Source organism: Suricata suricatta, chromosome 10, assembly GCF_006229205.1.
Source record: "Suricata suricatta isolate VVHF042 chromosome 10, meerkat_22Aug2017_6uvM2_HiC, whole genome shotgun sequence".
Taxonomy (NCBI): Eukaryota; Metazoa; Chordata; class Mammalia; order Carnivora; family Herpestidae; genus Suricata; species Suricata suricatta.
Genome location: NC_043709.1, coordinates 45,045,813 through 45,064,141, shown reverse-complemented (window position 1 = coordinate 45,064,141; position 18,329 = coordinate 45,045,813). Strand labels below are relative to the sequence as shown.

The window sequence follows — 18,329 nt, the reverse complement described above, 5'->3', positions numbered from 1 at the left end:
ATGGAAAATGTGGTTGTTAGAGTGATCTTTCAGTCGAATCTTTTTATATGTGTGCAGTTACTGTGCTGCGTGTAACCCGTGACTTCCTTCTTCCGAAACAGTGGGGTAGATTTGACCCTCAGGATCATGGTATTGGATGGACATAGAAGACACGGGCTCAACTTTTTAAGCCCTCTTGGGTAACATCTTATTTCATGTCAAAGGGGAGCCTCCACCCTGTGTTGGAAGATTTTGAGAAAATAACACATCATTACTGGGCTCGGTGACTCGCCTTTCATAGTGTGCAGCCATTTCTATAATTAGACTTTCTCTCTTCTGCTTTGGTTTTGGTTTCACAAAGTGAATAAGAGGCCTGTTGTTTTGTCTTGATCAGTGAGGGGACTATTGAGATGCCATGACTTAATTAGTGGTGTTGTTTCTAGTCTCTTTCAGCTCTGGCTTGTTGAGGAAGTCCCTCCTGTATCCCTGGATTCTCAGACATGCCAGACTACCATGTATGTGTTTCTTTGGTGTTTAAGAATTAGTTCCTCTAAATAAGGAATTGAAAAAACAGAAGGGCATTTTAAGCATTAACACATTTTCCGTTTTCTGAGGATGTTTCTCCAGGCGTAGGTATTGCTGAGATGGAAATGAGCTCTGAAAGACTTCCTTGGGAACATCATGGCCCACCCTTAAACTTCCCCACTTGTTGTTAAATCTGATTCACTATGTTAATATAATAATATATTATCTTCAGATATGAGAAAAAAATAATTGTATGGAACAATGTGAGTTTTTAAATAGTAAAATGGATGGAATAGAAGTCGTAAACCTGTTTTTATAAGATAGAAATAAAAAGGTTAGAAGCCAACAGTATTAAAATGACATGAAGATCTGACCAAATTATATACTTATTACTTCTATTTCCACATATGGAAATTCTACTTCACCTTTAAAAAAATTTTTTTTTAATGTTTTTTTTTTTTTTTTTGAGAGGCAGAGCATGAGCAGAGGAGGGGCAGAGAGAGGGAGACACAGAATCTGAAGCAGGATCTAGGCTCTGAGCTGTCAGCACTCAGAGCCTGACATGGGGCTCGAACTCACGAAACATGAGATCATGACCTGAGCTGAAACTGGACGCTTAACTGACTGAGCCTCACAGGCGCCCTTCTACCTCACTTTTTAAATTCGGAACTTAAAACAAGATCTGAAGGATAGTTAATAGAGAGAAAGTTTGGGAAGGTCAAACTTATGAGGGAGCATAGGATTGTGGCTAAAATTAATATTGTTTCATGAAAGTCTGAGTATAAAAGAATAAAGAATCTTTGAACACTTGATAAAAAATAAAATTGAAAAGGGGATAACAAAGATGCATTACTAGGACAAAAAGGAAATCCTATAGAAAATAAGGTGTCAATTCCTTAGAGAGGATTACAGTGAGGTATTAAAATTTTCGAAGTCCCATCAGTGATTTGATTCGGTACAGCAGGTGGTAAAGGAAGCAGTGGCGCTCTAAGTAGGCAAAGGCCCAATGGAAGGAAAATGGTGTGGACAAAAAGAAGACAAGTGTTAATATCTCTGGCCGGCATGCTTTCTATGTAAATGCCTTTATCCTAATAGAAGGGCAAATGTTGAGAAAAGAATGAAAAAAGTAAATATTCCTTAGCATTTATTTTTATTTTTAATTGAAGTGTAGTTGACATACAATATTATATTAGTTTCAGGTGTTGAACATAGTTGTATATGATTCAGCAATCATATACATTGTGAAATGCTCACCACAGTAATTATAGTTACCATGGTTGCCATACAAAGTTTTTACAATATTATTGACTGTATTTCTTGTGCTGTGCTTTTTTTATCCTTGTGACCTATTTATTTTCAAATTAGAAGTTTATACCTCTTAGTACTCTATAACTTAGGTGGGGATATTAGAAAGGAGTTTATCAACGAGTGCTTTATTTGTTTTTTTGGATGCTTCTGTTGATGATTTAATTGTGATGACTAATTAGGACAAAGGGTAGAAGACTTGTGTTAGTAAGGAACTATTTATAATATAAGATAGCAGTTTATGGCAGTGTGGCTGTCTAAAATACTAGTTCCCAAAGTTGTCCACGTTCTAAACCCCCATGGATTTGTGTCAGTGTACCTTCTTACCTTACATTACTATATATGGTAAAAAGGACTTGGCAAAGGTGATTAAGTAAAGGGTATATGGAAAGTTATACCCTAAATGTAATCACAGGGTATTTATAAAAGGAAGAGAGGAGGTCAGATCAGAGAAGCAGTCGTGGATGTGACGATTTAAGCAAGAGTGATTCCAAGAAGGGGCCATGAACTAAGGAATGTAGGAAACTTCTAGAAGCTGGAAAAGGCAAGGAAATAGATTCTCTTCTATAGTATCAAAAAGGAACAGCCCTGCCAACACCTTCACGTTATCCCAGTGAATCAGATTTCAGACTTCTGACCTCCAGAACAGTAAGAAAAGAAATTTGCATTGGCTTAATCCACTAAATGTGTTATAGCAGTAGGAAGACATACCGGGAGGAATTTATAGAGAGCTCTTAGCATAACTTTTACAATGAATGTCTGTGAGCTTTCCTTCAACTCTAAACTTTGAAAATGCCACAGACTTCCAAAAATTCTGGTTCTGTGTTGTTACGTTCTGTGGGTTGACAAATTCATTTCTCCAAGGTTAGGAAACTTGGATATGGACTTGTTTTAAGGCTGTAATGAAAATACTCATTTCTCTCCCCACTGTGTGTCTACTCCTCATACAGAGCACTTCACTTCTAACACTTCTCATCACCAAATGTGTGGGGTTTTTTTCCCCATACCAAGCAATTCTCCATAATACCAGCCAGGTGTCCTACAATGTAACTCAGCTCTGAGCCTGTCTACTGGAAGATAGTATCCGAGCCCACAGGTGAAGGTTTCAGTCTCACAAGACTGCCCCTCAACTTGAGACTCCAGTTGCAAGTAGCAGATCCCTAGGTTACCCACAACTTTTGTCCGAGGTGGCTACAGATGGGAGGTTCCCATGACTTTGTCCTCAGTTTGGATTAATTTGCTAGAGTGGCTCACAGAACTTGGGAAACACACACATTTACTAGTTTGTTAAAAGATATGATAAAGGACACCTATGAACAGCCAGATGAAGAGAGAGAGTGAGGGCTGGGAGAGTTCCGAGTATAGGAGCTTATGTCTTTGGGGAATTGGTGTGCGTCACCCTTTTCGTGTGCATCCGTCACCAAGCCAGCTCACTGACCCCTGTACTGTTGGGATACTTATGGAGGCTTTGTCATGAATGAAGCCATGATCAATTGTGAACTCCGTTTCCAGCCCCTCTCTAGAGCGGAGGGAGATCAAGGGAGGTCCTTAGGGCTGAAAGTTACAAGCTTCTAATCATGGCTTGGTCTTCATGATGACCAGCCCCCATGCAGGCTCTTCATTAGAACGAAAGATGCTCCTGACATTCTTATCACTTAGGAATTATGTATGGTTTTAGGAGCTGAGTTCAGGACCCAGGGGCCTCGGCCAACACAGATATGTCTTACTATCTCCCCGAGGCTATGTTGCGTATGGTTTTATAGAAAAATGCTTTCCACATAAATACCATCATTTTCTCTCCTGATAAGGGTTTTACTTTGCATTTTACAAATGAAGAGGCTGAGGCGTGGTGAGATGCGTGACGGCTCAGAGTCAGTGCGACTCAGAACTCCCACCCCTGTCTCAGGAAAATCCAAATCTGGTGTTCTCTCTGGAGGCCCACAGCGCCCCATTAGACCTGTGTGTCTCTCTCTAGGGACCTCATTGTGTTGAGAAGGCAATGATGATGTGATGAAAATTTCATAGAGCCCTATTCTTTCCACTTTAATGAGGAAAGGAAAGGTGGAAAATCATTCCTGTTTTGGAATAGAAGCACTCTTGCCTGTGATTCCCCTGTAGCCAGTAGGAAGGCCCTGAGAAGTGTCGTCTCTTCCCTTGCTCTTCTTGCTGTCCTGGATTTCAGCTGTGCTGGTTTGGGTCATAATGTATTTTAATAAAAACAAACTTGTTATTAAAATCTTTTATTTTGGCTAATGATATTTTAAAGATGTAATAGAATATAAAAGTATTTGTCATCCGTGGGGAAGATAAGAAAAATGAGAGCCGATTAGTTGGATTCTCTCTGTGCACACCATGTCATTTGTCCTAAGAAGGGAGCCTGTCTGTTTTTGTTCTGATTCTTCCTTTAAACCCAGCTTTAATGGCCTTTCTCGTTGGCTGCAGCATTTCTCCCCGGCCTCCTCTTGCACCAATTTTGCCTTCCTGTGTGCCTGTAGGTTCTTATCACTGTCATTTATTCATCTTTGGTTCTGCAACCTCCTTTCTATCTTTCTTTATTTTTTAGTATTTATCTATTTATTTTGAGAGAGAGAGAAAGACAGAGAGAATGGAGGAGGGGCAGAGAGAATCCCAAGCAAGCTCCACACTGTCAACACAGAGCCCGATGTCCACCTTGAACCCATGAACTGTGAGAGTCCAGGGAACCCCTGGAGTGCTTTTGACTTATTTAAATATTTACGTTTCTTTCATTGAATCATCTGTCTTTTCCTTAATAGCTTCTGCATTTTATGTTTTACTTAGAAATTAGGGTAATCAGAAATTTGCCAAATTTAGTAAATTAAAATATAAGACACTTAAATTTTAATTTTTGATTAACAGTGAATAATTTCTTAGTGTAAGTAAGTACAACAGAATACTTGGCACATAGTTATACAAAAAGGAAAAAAAAAACATTTGAAAGGCTTTTTTTCTCATTCCAAAGTTCTTTTTTTTTTTAAGTCTAGTGTTTTTCTAGAGCATTCATGGTTTGTTTCTTATAACGAAGTTTTTGATATATCTGGATTTTCTTTTTCCTTTTTTTTTTTTTATGGAAAGAATAAGATAGGGAGCAAGTGTTGTTTTTCTCCAAATGACCAGTGTGGTCCCAACACAATGTATTGAGTAATCCATCTTTCTTACACTGCTTTAAAATGGTATTGGATTTTCACTTTAAAACTGAAACTACAAAGTAGGTACCCAAGGTGAGAACTATTATAAGAATTATCTTTGTCTCAAAGAGAAGAATACAGGTTTCTTCTTTTCTCCAGTAGATTTCTGCTTAAACTCTAAATTTAAGCAGTTTGGCCAGAAAATCCTTGTGGCCCTATGTGAAATAAATAACTCAGAGACGCCACAGACCAAACTCCTCTGAAGACCAGTCATACGTTCCTTAAGAAAAGCTCACAGGAATTGCTGGAGCATAAGTGTCATCTGGCTTACAAAATCCTTCACTTCTCTGATGAAAGCCAGCTAAAAGTCCCGCCCTCCATCCAGCGTTCTCTCTCACTGACGCAGGTGACTCTTCTAAGCAGCCTGCAGAGACAGATGGAAGAGGAAGGGGATTTAATATAAATTTAATTCCGCTTCTTGTCTCCTCTCAGAGAATATCTGGGTAGGTTAAAAATTCTCTTTCCTTTTTTTTCCTGATGGAAGGACAACAAAGGATATATAATTAATAAAATCTTTTTATACCAAGCTGCCTCAGAATAAGATGGAATCATTTTTTTTTTTTAGTGATTTTTTTTCTTTTTAATTTGTTTTTGAGAGACAGAGAGAGACAGCACGAGCATGAGAGAGTCGGAGAGGGAGATACAGAATCTGAAGCAGGCTCTAGGCTCTGAGCTAGCTGTCAGCACAGAGCCCAACGCAGGGCTCGAACCCACGAACCGTGAGATCATGACCTGAGCCGAAGTCGGATGCTCAACTGACTGAGCCACCCAGGCGCCCCTCATTGGTTTTCTTTCTTTTTTTTTTTTAAGACAAGTCATCTTCTAGGTTTGCAGGCCTTGACCTCTTTCTCTTTGAGGACTCAGGAGACATCTTCTCAGACCTATTATTCCTAATAGGTTCCTTACCTCAGGGTTCTTCCAATTAGGCTGGGAAAATAGTAGACATATATAAAAAGTAATTACCACACAATGTGAATAAAACCTTAACCGTGTGGTCCTCTGGGAGCGGGGGGCTGCAAGGGTTTTTCCCGGCCTCTGCTGGGTAAGACCTGACTAAGACCTTGTCTGTACTGCACCTGTAAGCATAGCCTTCGTGACCAGTCGGAGAACATTTGCTGAACCCAGTCTCCATAGTAATTTAATGATGTTAAATGATGCCTTGAGGGATAAAGTTAGGGGATAACTTCTGTTTGTGTTTCTAATCAAGAGATTATTGAGTTTGTTTCTTGATGCACATATTATAATTGAAAGGAATCATTTGCTGGTTAGACCGGTTCTGTTTCTTCCTTTAAGCCTACTGTTATAGGACCAGAAGGTGGACTACAAAGGGCAAAGGAGGCCCAGGGGGAATGAAGACATCTATACCAAAGAAATCAAAAGGAACTATAATTTGATCAAAGGAATTTCCTGTGACTTCAACCAGACAGTCTTCGACTGTAGAAGATAGTTGCAAATGATACATTACTGCCAACATTTTAAAATCGTCTTCTGAGTTGTAAGCCCTAAATTTGTAATGATAATTACCACCCCTTACCGAATATTAAATACTCACTATTAGGGGGTCATCTGCTTAAACACTTTGCAGACATTATCTCATTTACTCTTCAGGACTACCCTGGAAGGTAGATACTATTATCCCCACTTCTTAGATCACAAAATTAAGACATGGAGGGATTAGCTATTTTTCCTTGTTTTTTCTTTTTCTTTCTTCCTTCTTCTCTTCCTTCTTTCCTTCCTTCCTTCCTTCCTTCCTTCCTTCCTTCCTTCCTTTCTTCCTTTCTTCTTTCTTCAGATTATTTTCCTTAAAATCATGTTAGCAAGTTGTAAAGCCCATATTTAAACCCAGGTTTAACTCAAGCTCATGTTCTGAAATACTGCCCTACACTTGCAAGGCTAGTTAGGACTTACCATCAGAATGGACTTAAGCATAATCTTTCCTATTTAAAATTAATTTAGCCCTTTATTGCTCCAAAGTAACATACCTGCCAGTTTGCTGTATATCCTGCCAAAGCCAAATGTACATTTTTCTTTCTAGAAACTGCAGTTCTGGGGCTTGATTTAATTTCCTTCATGAAGAATAGGCAGACTTGAGGAACAACTCTTAAACAATTAAATATTACAGCTCTAAGTTCAACTTATTGGAGAAAATGATTAAGAAAATGTAAGAATACAACATTTATACATCCATAAGCAGCCTTTCCTCCACTGATAAGAGCATTTGTAGAGCAAAGCTATGGGGTTCATATAATACTTCTCAAACTTTTAAGACGTCATATAAGAAGACAGCAGCAGGAGGAGCAAGGCAGCCTTAATGATCTCCAGAAAAATGGAAAAGAGGAGAAAGATGTATTGGAAGATCAGGTGGAAAAGGAGGAAGAGGAAGACAATGACCAGAAGTGGGAGGAGGAGGAGGATGAAGATGAAGAAGAGGAAGAGCAGGAGGAAGATAGAAGGGAGGTGGGACCTTTGTCTCCTGTGGAGGAGTCTCCCACTGCTGAGAAGGCCAGGCTCCTGGCCCAAAAAAGAAGAGCTTTACAGGGCTCTGCATGCAAATCAGCTCTGAAGATGTAGGAAGGGATACCTTTCCCTTCGGCCTAATGCCGGGTCAGACTGACAGCCCAGCAGAGCTTATGCTGGAGAATTATGACACTGTGTATCTTTTGGACCAACCTGTGCTAGTGTAGCGGCTGAAACCCCCAACAGGCAACACTGGCACCCTTGGCTTGAGCTGTGCCATGAGCAGTGGCAACTGCAGCAACAGTAGCAACGCAGCAGCAGCTTGGAGGGCCTGCGCTGGAGCCAGGGCCAGCTGCACGGACTGAAAGGTGGCCTGCAGCCCTTCTGATACCCATTCTGCTGCTGAGTGTTTATGCAGCCCTGCTGGGGCAACAAGCCACGCCCTGCCCCTCTTGTCACTTGCTCCTGCCCCTCTTGGCCCCTCGCTACCCCCCCCCCACCCCGTGCACTTGATGTTCCATGAAACATCCTGAGAGTCCATGTCTGCTGTTTCTTTTCCTATTGCCAAAAGTTTTATAGGTGCTTCAAACCCCAACAAAACATATTGGCTAATTCCTCTCAATAAGGACAGCTTTATGCCAAAACTAAATCCAATGTTTTTATCAGACAATCTTCAATATCTTTTGGTAGAATAAAAATCTTTTGAGATCTTTTAAAAATCGACAATCAATAGGTCAAGTCAGTATTTTCATGGGGTGCGTTTTAATTCTGCCTCCTTCTAGAAAGCCCATGCATAGAGTCATGCTCAGATTGAAAACATTTAGTGATACCTACATCATCCAGCTTAGAAATCAGTGCTCAGCAGTTCCTGCCTGAAAACCTACGACACAGTCGCCTCTTGTGGCATTTCAGTTAAGTATCCGTTGATACATTTGAGACTTTAGAGAAAACTTTCAAAGGCTGCCTGAAACCTAGCTCCAAGTAGACAAAATTATCTGGGAATGAATACATGTCAGCGTTTTGGGATTCATTATAAAATATCACTTTGTCACCTCTGCGTCAGGATTCTACTGACAGAAGATGCTTTTTTCAACCAGTAACATAGAATACTTGTCCCTGATTCCAGTCTTGAACAGATTGTTCTCAAGTTATTGTCAGGCTGATACATTTGATATTTAAAAAGCATTAAGACACTTGTTTCCAGATGTGAGTAATCATGGGCCTCACCTGGAAAGCTGTTTAAAACCTCAGTCTGATTCAGTGGATCTGAGACCTTGGAATTAGTATTGTAAAAACTTCTCACGTGACTTCATTAGCTAGTTTTGTAAAGCTGCTCTTAGCCTTTCAAATGCATTACACAGATTACTTTATATAAAAATACACACCGTCTTATTTATTAAGTATAGTCCTAGCAAAGCATTTGTTCTAATGAATTGGCATGCTTCCTTTTTTTTTTTTAATCTAATGGCAGCTGTGTAACTCATCTCTGTTCTTTTTCCCTTGGGTACTGAGGTGCTCAGAGGTTAAGTTCCACTTGTACTTAAAGTAGGAGCTTTTCTTAGCTTTAGACTTCTTTTTTTTTGCCCCCCTCATCCTACTTACATTGTATTTTCTCTTTACTGTCAGTTTAAGGGTTTTATTGTACTTAGGTCTTGCTTTTATTGTTATCTCTTTAAGATTCTTTCAAAGAGTAGGTCATGTGATAAATAATAAACAAGGTTTAGAGTTGGAATAGAGAGGACCTATTCAAAAGATTTGGAAGACGAAATCATTACATTCTTAATGTCATTTGGCTGTGCCAATATGCCAGAGGCCTGGCATGTTGGACTGACATTATGCCTGCAGAATTATGTTATGATTGTGATATAATGAAGCACGTATAGACTTTAAGATTTCAACAAAATACATACAAAAGTGCAAATTCCTGTGATGGTGTAGTATATTGTTTCTCGTGGAAATATGGATAAAGCTGACAACTAAGAATGTTTTTAAGGTTTACATAACTGAAATGTAAATGTAGATCACTGATCTAGGCCTACTCTAAGAAGAGTTTAATGAGTGCTCTAAAGACTGATAGAATTTAGCAAGATAAAATAAATTAGAAACGTGCAGAAAAGAAGACAAAACACGAAGGGTCTGACTGACACACAAAAAGTTGCGTGGCCTTGCTAAGGCAGGCCAAAATGTGAACTTTCTGGCAACCTCCATGAAAAGGAAAATTCCCTGCTCAGATAAGCAAAAAGTTCTTGTGTCATAAATCTGAAAAGATGTCTACTTCCCACAGGATCTCATGGATCATCATCTTTTCTCTTCATTGGTTCAGTTACCATCTTGAGATACTAGTAACTTATTATGCAATTCAGATTTTTACATGAACTGGTTAAGATAAGTTAAAGTTTAATTTTCTAGTCTAATAAAAAAAAAGAGGTCATCATTTTCTCTCACTGTCAGTGAACAGAACAGGTATTCAGAATGAGAAGAAATCTCATTTGGTGAGACGAAGTCAAAGGGAATACATTTTTTATATTTAGGATGATATGTACCGAATTTTTGTCTCTTTTTATCTGGTACAACTAGGTCTGCTGCTAGCTGACAGGTGCCTTTTTGCCAATTAGAACAAAGCCCCCTCTTTTTTATTTTTTATTTTATTTTTTTATTTTTGAGAGACAGAGAGAGCCAGCACGAGCAGTGGAGGGTCAGAGAGAGAGGGAGACACAGAATTTGAAGCAGGCTCCAGGCTCTGAGCTAGCTGTCAGCACAGAGCCCAACGTGGTGCTCGAACCCACGAACCGTGAGATCATGACCTGAGCCGAAGTCGGATGCTCAACTGACTGAGCCACCCAGGTGCCCCTCAAAGCCCCCCTCTGAGCAAATCTAGCATCAGGGCTGGATTTCTACCACCTACATTACCTCCATTACCCCTCACCCCTACCCCTTCGCTCCTCCAGTCGGATCCCAGGACACCTTCATGCACTAAACACTCTGCACAAGAGCATGTGGAGGCCATGAAAATAATCTCGACATAAGAATCAGTTACACAGTTTCAGAAGTAGCCAGAGAAGTAGCTTTATGTTTCACACCAATTTTTTTTTTAAACACAGTGCTTCCTAACTTGATTATGTATTAGAATCCCCAGGAGCATCTCAGAAGTGCAGGTATCTGCATCTTACAGCCCCATATTCTTATGCTGTGATCCAGGAATTGAAATTCAGGAAGCTGCATTTCAATAAACACCAGGTTTGAATTTGAGAAAAGCCAGTGGAAGGGTTTCAAAGTCATACAGATAGGGTTTCCGAATCACTGTCATTATTTTAACTTGTGTAATCTTGAGTAAACTAATCTTTCCTTGCCTCAGTTTCTTTTACTGTAAAATGACAATGAAAAATTTGGCCATCACAAGGCTATTTTAAGGATCAAGTGAGGTTAAACACCCTATCCAAGCACCTGGAGGGTAGTAAAGACTTAACAAATGCTAACTATTTAAGAATGTACTCACAATATACTTTCAAGGCTTGATTCAGGGTAAAGCCAAACCCTAAAAAAGTATTTCTAAGGGTATTTGTAGCACTTTCTCTTGTTTTATGACACTTGTGCCCACCCCCTCTTTGGATTTAAAAGTTCTTTCATTAGTATTTCTTCACACCCCAAAAGAAACCCCTTGCTTTTTTTTTTTTGACGTCCTCAAATACAGAGTAATAATCCTTTTTTTTCTTTTTTTTGGCATAGTGCCTACATCCTCCTCACCACCCTGATTATACTACGTCATATTCAGATCTCAGTTTGCCAAATATTGAAAATAGTAATTTTTTTTTAAAAAGTTCCCCTTTAGTCCTACCATTATAGATTTCTGGAAAAGTGAATTCTAAACTGAAAGCTGCCTAATAAAATTGGAGGGAACTGAGGTAGGAGAGTACTTTAAATTAAGACACTGAAGTCCCAGTTTAAATGAACCAGACTTTACTTATATCACAGGATCAATTAAAAGGTAATCTCACTAAATCCTATTAAATGAATGATGAACTTAACCATTATTGTGCGGGAGAAATCAGTTTTTCCTATAAGGGATGAAAAACTTTACCCTCTACCCTTCTTAGATTCATAGGCTAGGGCTCTGAAAATTAGACTGGCAAAAGACAGGTTAACAAAAGAAAAGCAGAGAAGCTTATTAACATGTGCATCATGCGTACATGTGGAAGCACTTAGTCATGCACAGCTCAAAGAGGTGGTTAGAACTTGGGCATATATAGCATCTTTAAGAAATTAAAGAGAAGTGATAAGACAGAGGAAAAGGACTTTGAGTTCCTAGGACAGCAAATTGTTGAAGGGTAAATATATGGGGGAAGTGATGGAAAGTAAGAGCGAGTTAGGAAAATTTGTGATATGGTCTACTGTGGTGCCATGTTGGGGCTGATAAAGGTCTAGAATTGTCTCCCATAACTTTTGTCCTTCCTGGAAGAGAGAGGAAGAGGGACATCTTTAAAATTTTATGTCTTGCTTTTAGACAAATAAGAGGAGGGCAGAAAGCTTTTCTTATATCTGTTTCTTTTCAGTTACCTTCAGCTTAAACTAATCCTTATACCAGTGTGGCATATTCTGCTCCTCTTCCTTCCCATAGAAGGATACTATGGGGCATCTTAGAACTGTATGAAATGGAACAAGACATTAATGATTTTTAAAGAAATGTGAACACTTTTATATAATATTTCTGCCTCAAAGAATGCTTTTGAATCTACTACAGATTCCACATGGCTACCTCAAGTGAATGATATTTTGTCACTTGAAATATTAAAATAAAATTTTGCTCCAAGGGCTCTTATAGCAGGTGGAATGCCCAGAAGTTTCTAAGTAAAACAAATATCTGGGTCCAGCATTTCAGTTATTATTTTCACTCCTCCTTTCCTTTTTACTTGCATTATTTTTTTTATTAAATGTTTCATATGTATAGTGGATCCAACCAACCGGTGGCTATTTTCCTAGTTCAATTGTACAATATCGTGATAAAGGATTTCATATCAATAGTAGTGACTCAAGAAGGAACACAAAAGAGGCTACTCACCAAAACATTTTACTGGAAACTTAATCACAAAACTCTTATGGAAATTACATGAAAATTATTTAAAATAGTGTTAAAAATACAAGTCCTCCCCCCTCCTTTTTTTTTTTTTTACCATTTTCCCCATTTGTAAGTGTACAGTTCAGTGCTATTAAGTGCTTTAATATTATTATACACCCTCACTTTTTTTTATGAAGAATCTAGTTCATCTTTGCACCGATAGATTCTGGAGGAGTAGAACCCTCCAAGAAACAAGGGGAAGAGAGTGGAGGGGAAAGGAAGGTAGAAAGGAGCTGAAGGAGGAAGGCCATCCCAAAACATCACACACAAAAAAATTAGTAATACTGCAGTTTATTTTATTTTTTATTTGAGTATAGTTGACACACAATGTTACATTAGTTTCATCTGTACAACACATTAATTCAGAACTCTATACATTATGCTGTGCTCACCACATGTATAGCTACCACTTGCCACCATACAACACTATTACAATACCATTAACTATATTTTTTTGTTTTTTAGATTCCACATATGAGTGAAATCATATGGTATTTGTCTTTCTCTGTCTTACTTATTTCACTTAGCACAAAACCGTCTACATCCGTCCATGTTGTTAGTGGTAAGATCTCATTCCTTTTTTATGGCTGTATAATATTGTATATATTTACACCACATCTTCCATATCCATTTGTCTATCAGTGGGCACTTTGCCTGCTTCCTTATCATGGCTATTGTAAATAATGTTGCAGAGGAGCGCCTGGGTGGCTCAGTTGGCTAACCGTCCAACCTCAGCTCAAGCCATGATCTCATGGTCTGTGGGTTCGAACCCCACGTAGGCAATGTGCTGACAGCTGAGAGCCTGCAGCATGCTTCAGATTCTGCGTCTCCCTCTCTCTCTGCCCCTCCTCCACTCGCACTCTGTCTCTGTCTCTCAAAAGTAAATAAACAATTAAAAAAATATAAAATAAATAAGGTTGCAGTAAACATAGGGGTGCATATATCTTTTTCAATTAGTGTTTTTCCCCCATTTGTAAATACTCATATTGGATATGATATTTCTAATTGTAATTATTTGAGGAAACTCCATACTATTTTCCACGATAGCTGGGCCAATATACATTCCTACCAGCAGTTCACAAGGGTTCCTTTTTCTCCATATCCTTGCCAACACTTGTTATTTCTTGTCTTTTTGACAGATGTAAAGTGATATTTCATTGTGGTTATGATTTCCCTGATGATAAATGATGTTGAGCATCTTTTCAAATGTCTGTTGGCCACATATATTTCTTTTTTGGAAAATGTTTGGGTCTTCTGCTCGTTTATAGTTGGGTTATGTAATTAATTAATTTAATTTTTTGGTGTTGAGTTGTATAAGTTCTCTGTATATTTTGGATATTAATCCCTTATTGAATATGTCATTTGCAAATTTTTTTTCATTTAGTATTTTGCCTTTTTGTTTTGTTGATGACTTCCTTTGCTTTGCAAAAGCTTTTTATTTTGATATAGTCAAAGCAATCTTGAGAAAGAAGAATAAGCTGGAGGTATCACAATTCCAGATTTCAAGATGTACTATACTACAAAACTGTAGCAATCAAAATGGTATGGTACTGGCAAAAAAAATAGACACATAGGTCAAAGGAAGAGAACTGAGAGTCTAGAAGTAAACCCATGCTTAGATGGTCAATTAATCTATGACAAAGGAGACAAGAATATACAATGAGAAAAAAATGGTCTCTTCAAATAATGGTTCTGGAAAACCTGGACAGCTACATGCAAAAGAATGAAACTGGACCACTTTCTCACAGCATACACAAAAATAAACTCAAAATTGACTAAAGACCTAAATGTGAGATCTGAAACTGAGAAAGCTTTTACTTCCTTTGTACACTCACATAGGGGTAGCTGACAGATGTGAGTTCTCGTGGCTGGGAAAATAATGGTGGCAGTGCTGGGGGTTGGGATTTTAAAGACTATAAAATGTGACTTCAATTATATTGTGCCCTGACTATATTTGGACCTAGGCCTCTACTGTCTACACTCAAGGCTTGATGTTTCTTCAAATTTTGCATGGATAACATGCTGCAACAGAGACAGTTTCCGGGTCATCGGTAGCAAGTGGTTATTAGCAACATCGATATGTAGAGTAACAATGATAAAATCCTTCCAGGAGAAAAGGATATGTACATTAACATATATCACAAGTGAATGATAGCACAAGTCTTGAAGACAATGTGTTACAGGAATTCAGAAAAAAGTAACTTCTGCAAGCTGAAATGCTTTTTGCTTAATTGTTACAATGACTCTGCATTTATTTAGTACAAATTTTAACTGAAATAATATGAAATGAAATGTCAATAAAAATCTCAATGTGCAAAATCTGAAATGATATTATGCACAAAATAGGGCAAGTATTATGTTATTTCAAAGCTAAGCTGCAAAACTGTGTTTGTAAATGCAGCATGGTGGCTGCATTATACACAGAAGAGAAATACCCAACATGCTTTGTCAATCTTCTGGGAAAATAGGTCTTGAATTACAAAAGCTGTGATCAGTGAGAGCTCCTCAGGAAGGCGTTTCTTTGTTAAATGCACTGCCCTTGTACCCTAAGGCTTCTGATGTTCTTGGGGGCAATAATTCAATTAATTCAAATTGTTCTGCATCATTTTCTTGCTTGTCTGGAGGAAGCACTACTACTCTAGGATAATAGAACAAACCTGGGGCATCTCGCTGGCTCCCTCGGTTGGGCATCCGACTTTGGCTCAGGTCATGATCTCACAGTTCATGAGTTTGAGCCCTGCATCAGACTCGCTGCTGTTGGCACGGAACCTGCTTCAGATCCTCTGTCCCCGATCTCACGCTGCCCCTCCCACTTGCACTCTATCTCTTAAAAATAAACATTAAAAAAAAGTTTTTAAATAGAACAAATCTTCTGGGGATAAAATGGAAAAATCTCACAAAATGTAAACCTCTTGTAGGAAAGCTAAATTCCCAGGCTCTGTCTCTAATGGCCAGAGATGAGAGAGATCGTGGCTTGTGGAACACACCTCATCTTCACTTCCTAAGAACGAGACCAGTGCTGGAATTGAAAATAGGGTCCTGTGTTGGTAAGATAGAAATATATGCCAAGACTGCAAAATTTATTAAGAAAGTAGCCAGTGGTTTAAACGGATGACTAATCCCACCCAGAAGCATGGAAAAATGCATTAAGTCAAACCATTTACTCATCTGTTTATTAATTTTAAAAAAAAAAACCTTCACATAATAGAGCTGAGTTGACCTTAAGGCTACACCATAGATCTTTCTGACTAAATTCAAACAGTGACTTTATCTGACTACTTTTATGACTTAAGATCATTTGAGTCCCACCTAAGTGCTGAGGTCTACTTTGGGTTTAAGACTGTCAACCCACAAGTAATTTTTTGGACTGTTTCATGCCACTTTGACCAGCAAAACTTAAAGGGTGAGTGAGAAAATGAAATATGTTAGACAACTTAAAATGCAGGAAAATAGTAATGTAAAAGATTGCTGCACTTTTGACATTTCACAGCGTGTAAATTATATTATAGATAATATGCAAATTTGTACCAATTACTTAATTCAAGACCTCAGAACTTATTGTAATGGATTGGAACCTCAAAATACAGTACTTATAGCCAGAGCAAGGTCTTCACTTTCAATGCTGATTATTCCTTTTGGACTAGAAAGGAAGCTGGGCTCCAGTGGTAGATTTATGCCATGCCAAGGCAGTTGACCACTCTCTCTTTCCCATTCTCCACTGTCTTGCAGACCAGATGATGTGCTCCTGCATCGCACGCATGATGAGATTGTCCTCCTGCATTGCTTTCTCTGGCCCCTGGTGACATTTGTGGTGGGCGTTCTCATTGTGGTCCTGACTATCTGCGCCAAGAGCCTGGCAGTCAAAGCAGAAGCCATGAAGAAACGCAAGTTCTCTTAAAGGGGAGTAGGCTTGTGGAAAGCAAAGCACAGAAGCTGCACCCATCAGCACACATCTACCTGCAGAGCCTGTTTCCTGGCGCAGGAGATGGAAGGGGCTAGGAGAGGTCTCTGAGAGGCTCCTCCCTCGGTGGCAGCAGAGACCGGCACAACTGGAAGACTTGGAACCTCATAGATCGTATGCCATGTGTCATAGCGGTGGCCAAAGGGTCAAGCTCTTAACCGTATGGAGTAACCATTTCAGAAATTCCTATAAGAAGTTAATTTTCTTTGGAAAGTAACAGTATATAATTGTACAGTGTAGTATACAAACCATTATGATTTATGCTACTTAAAAACATTAAAAGAGAATGGTCCGTGTTCTTTTCTATTTCTTTTTTATGCTTAGAACACCACGATTTTAAAGAAGGGGCTGGTGGGTTTCATTTGATTCTGTTAGATGAAACTTGTACTTAAAGATGAGGTCCCCTGCCCAAGTTTTGAACTCACAATACAATCCCCAGTTTCCATTATTTAAGAATACCTTTTGATGCCTACTTGAAAAAGGAAAGCTGCAGCATTAACTCAATCTTCAGTCATTTCTGTGATTCTTCTTCATCAAGGAACCCTCAAAGATTGGGAACACATATCCTCCAACACTTTCCTTTGCCGCTCCATTATTTTGCACCAGATTATCTCTTAAGAGAGAGAGAGGGTTCTGAACAAGGTCTATCCTAGCTCTAAGAGCACTATGCTCCTTTACTCACGTGTCTGTGTTGTGTTTGATGGATTTCATCTCTGCGCAATAGAATGGACATGATGTGAAGGACACATTTCAGCTCAGTTAAATGCTGTTTTCGTTCCTTTTATCTTTTAGCTCAGAAAAAAAAATATATTGAAAATCTGCTCAAGTATTTTGTTTTTATTTTCTTTGTCCTTGCCTGGATGCCTTCAGTACTACATGAATGTTGCTGCAGTTGTTCAGTTTGCTTGGACAAACCTGGAGCTGCAACCCAGGGCTCATCAGTGCTGCTGCTGAGTGCCCTGTGCCTTTATCACTAGGGCATCGAGGAGACCGTACTTCTTGCTTCTGCTGATAAACGCAAATTCCAAATGCCAGTCACAGGTATCAGTGACTGTCACACTTCCCCAGGTATTTGCCAGACAGAGTCAAACCTTTAGGTAGATGAGATGTACATTTTTAGTGAAGGAACAATTGGATGATAAGGTTTCCTTTTGCTTTCTTCTATTATTCTTCAACCATGTTTCTATTAGAATGAAGGCACATTTGAATTTAAGGAGAGTACTTGCTCAGGGTTCTAAGAAAGATAGTCTTAGTGGAATAATAGGCCTGGACTTTGAGTTCGCATACTGCTGTCTCCTTAATTTTAGAATACAAGTATTTGAGAGAGCCATAGTCTTCTATGGAAGGGTGTTGGATGCGTATGACCACTTTTTTCGAATCCAATGTTACAAGTTTCACTGTGCAAAAGGCCTTGAACACACCACTGGTGACATCCTTTGAGGCAGCTCCATCCTCTGAGACTTCAGTGCCTGTTTTGTGTTGCAATATCCCTGTTGTCTTAGCAACACTGTGAACCCATCTGAAGCACAGTTACTCAAGAATGGAAAGCCAAGAAAATCATCATCTTTGTGTTTCATAGTAGAAGAGGAAGTCTCCTTTATCCATTTTATCTTAATCCAATAATCTATGATCAGTCAATTACAGAGAATAGATAAAAATAGTGCATGGATATATGTGATGTGTTGAAAAAAAGAGAAATTGACATATATTGATTTGAGTTTTCATTTATCAGTTTGATTCTCATACATTTATGTTAATTAATGCCTCCATTTAGACCCAAAGA

The 18,329-nt window shown here is 38.8% G+C and overlaps 1 protein-coding gene across 2 annotated transcripts in view; it reads left to right on the top strand.

Annotated features, from left to right (window-relative positions):
- KCNMB4 (potassium calcium-activated channel subfamily M regulatory beta subunit 4) overlaps positions 1 to 17,367 on the top strand; it is a 64,515-nt gene extending 47,148 nt beyond the window's left edge. The window contains exons 3-4 of one of the 2 annotated variants that reach the window (XM_029954292.1): positions 423 to 494; positions 16,315 to 17,367. In XM_029954292.1, coding sequence (XP_029810152.1) covers positions 423 to 494; positions 16,315 to 16,483 — 241 coding nt within the window. In that variant the 3' untranslated portion in view covers positions 16,484 to 17,367. The remainder of the gene's footprint in view (positions 1 to 422; positions 495 to 16,314) is intronic. The other variant, XM_029954293.1, reaches the window with a different exon arrangement.
- Positions 17,368 to 18,329: the final 962 nt, after the last annotated feature.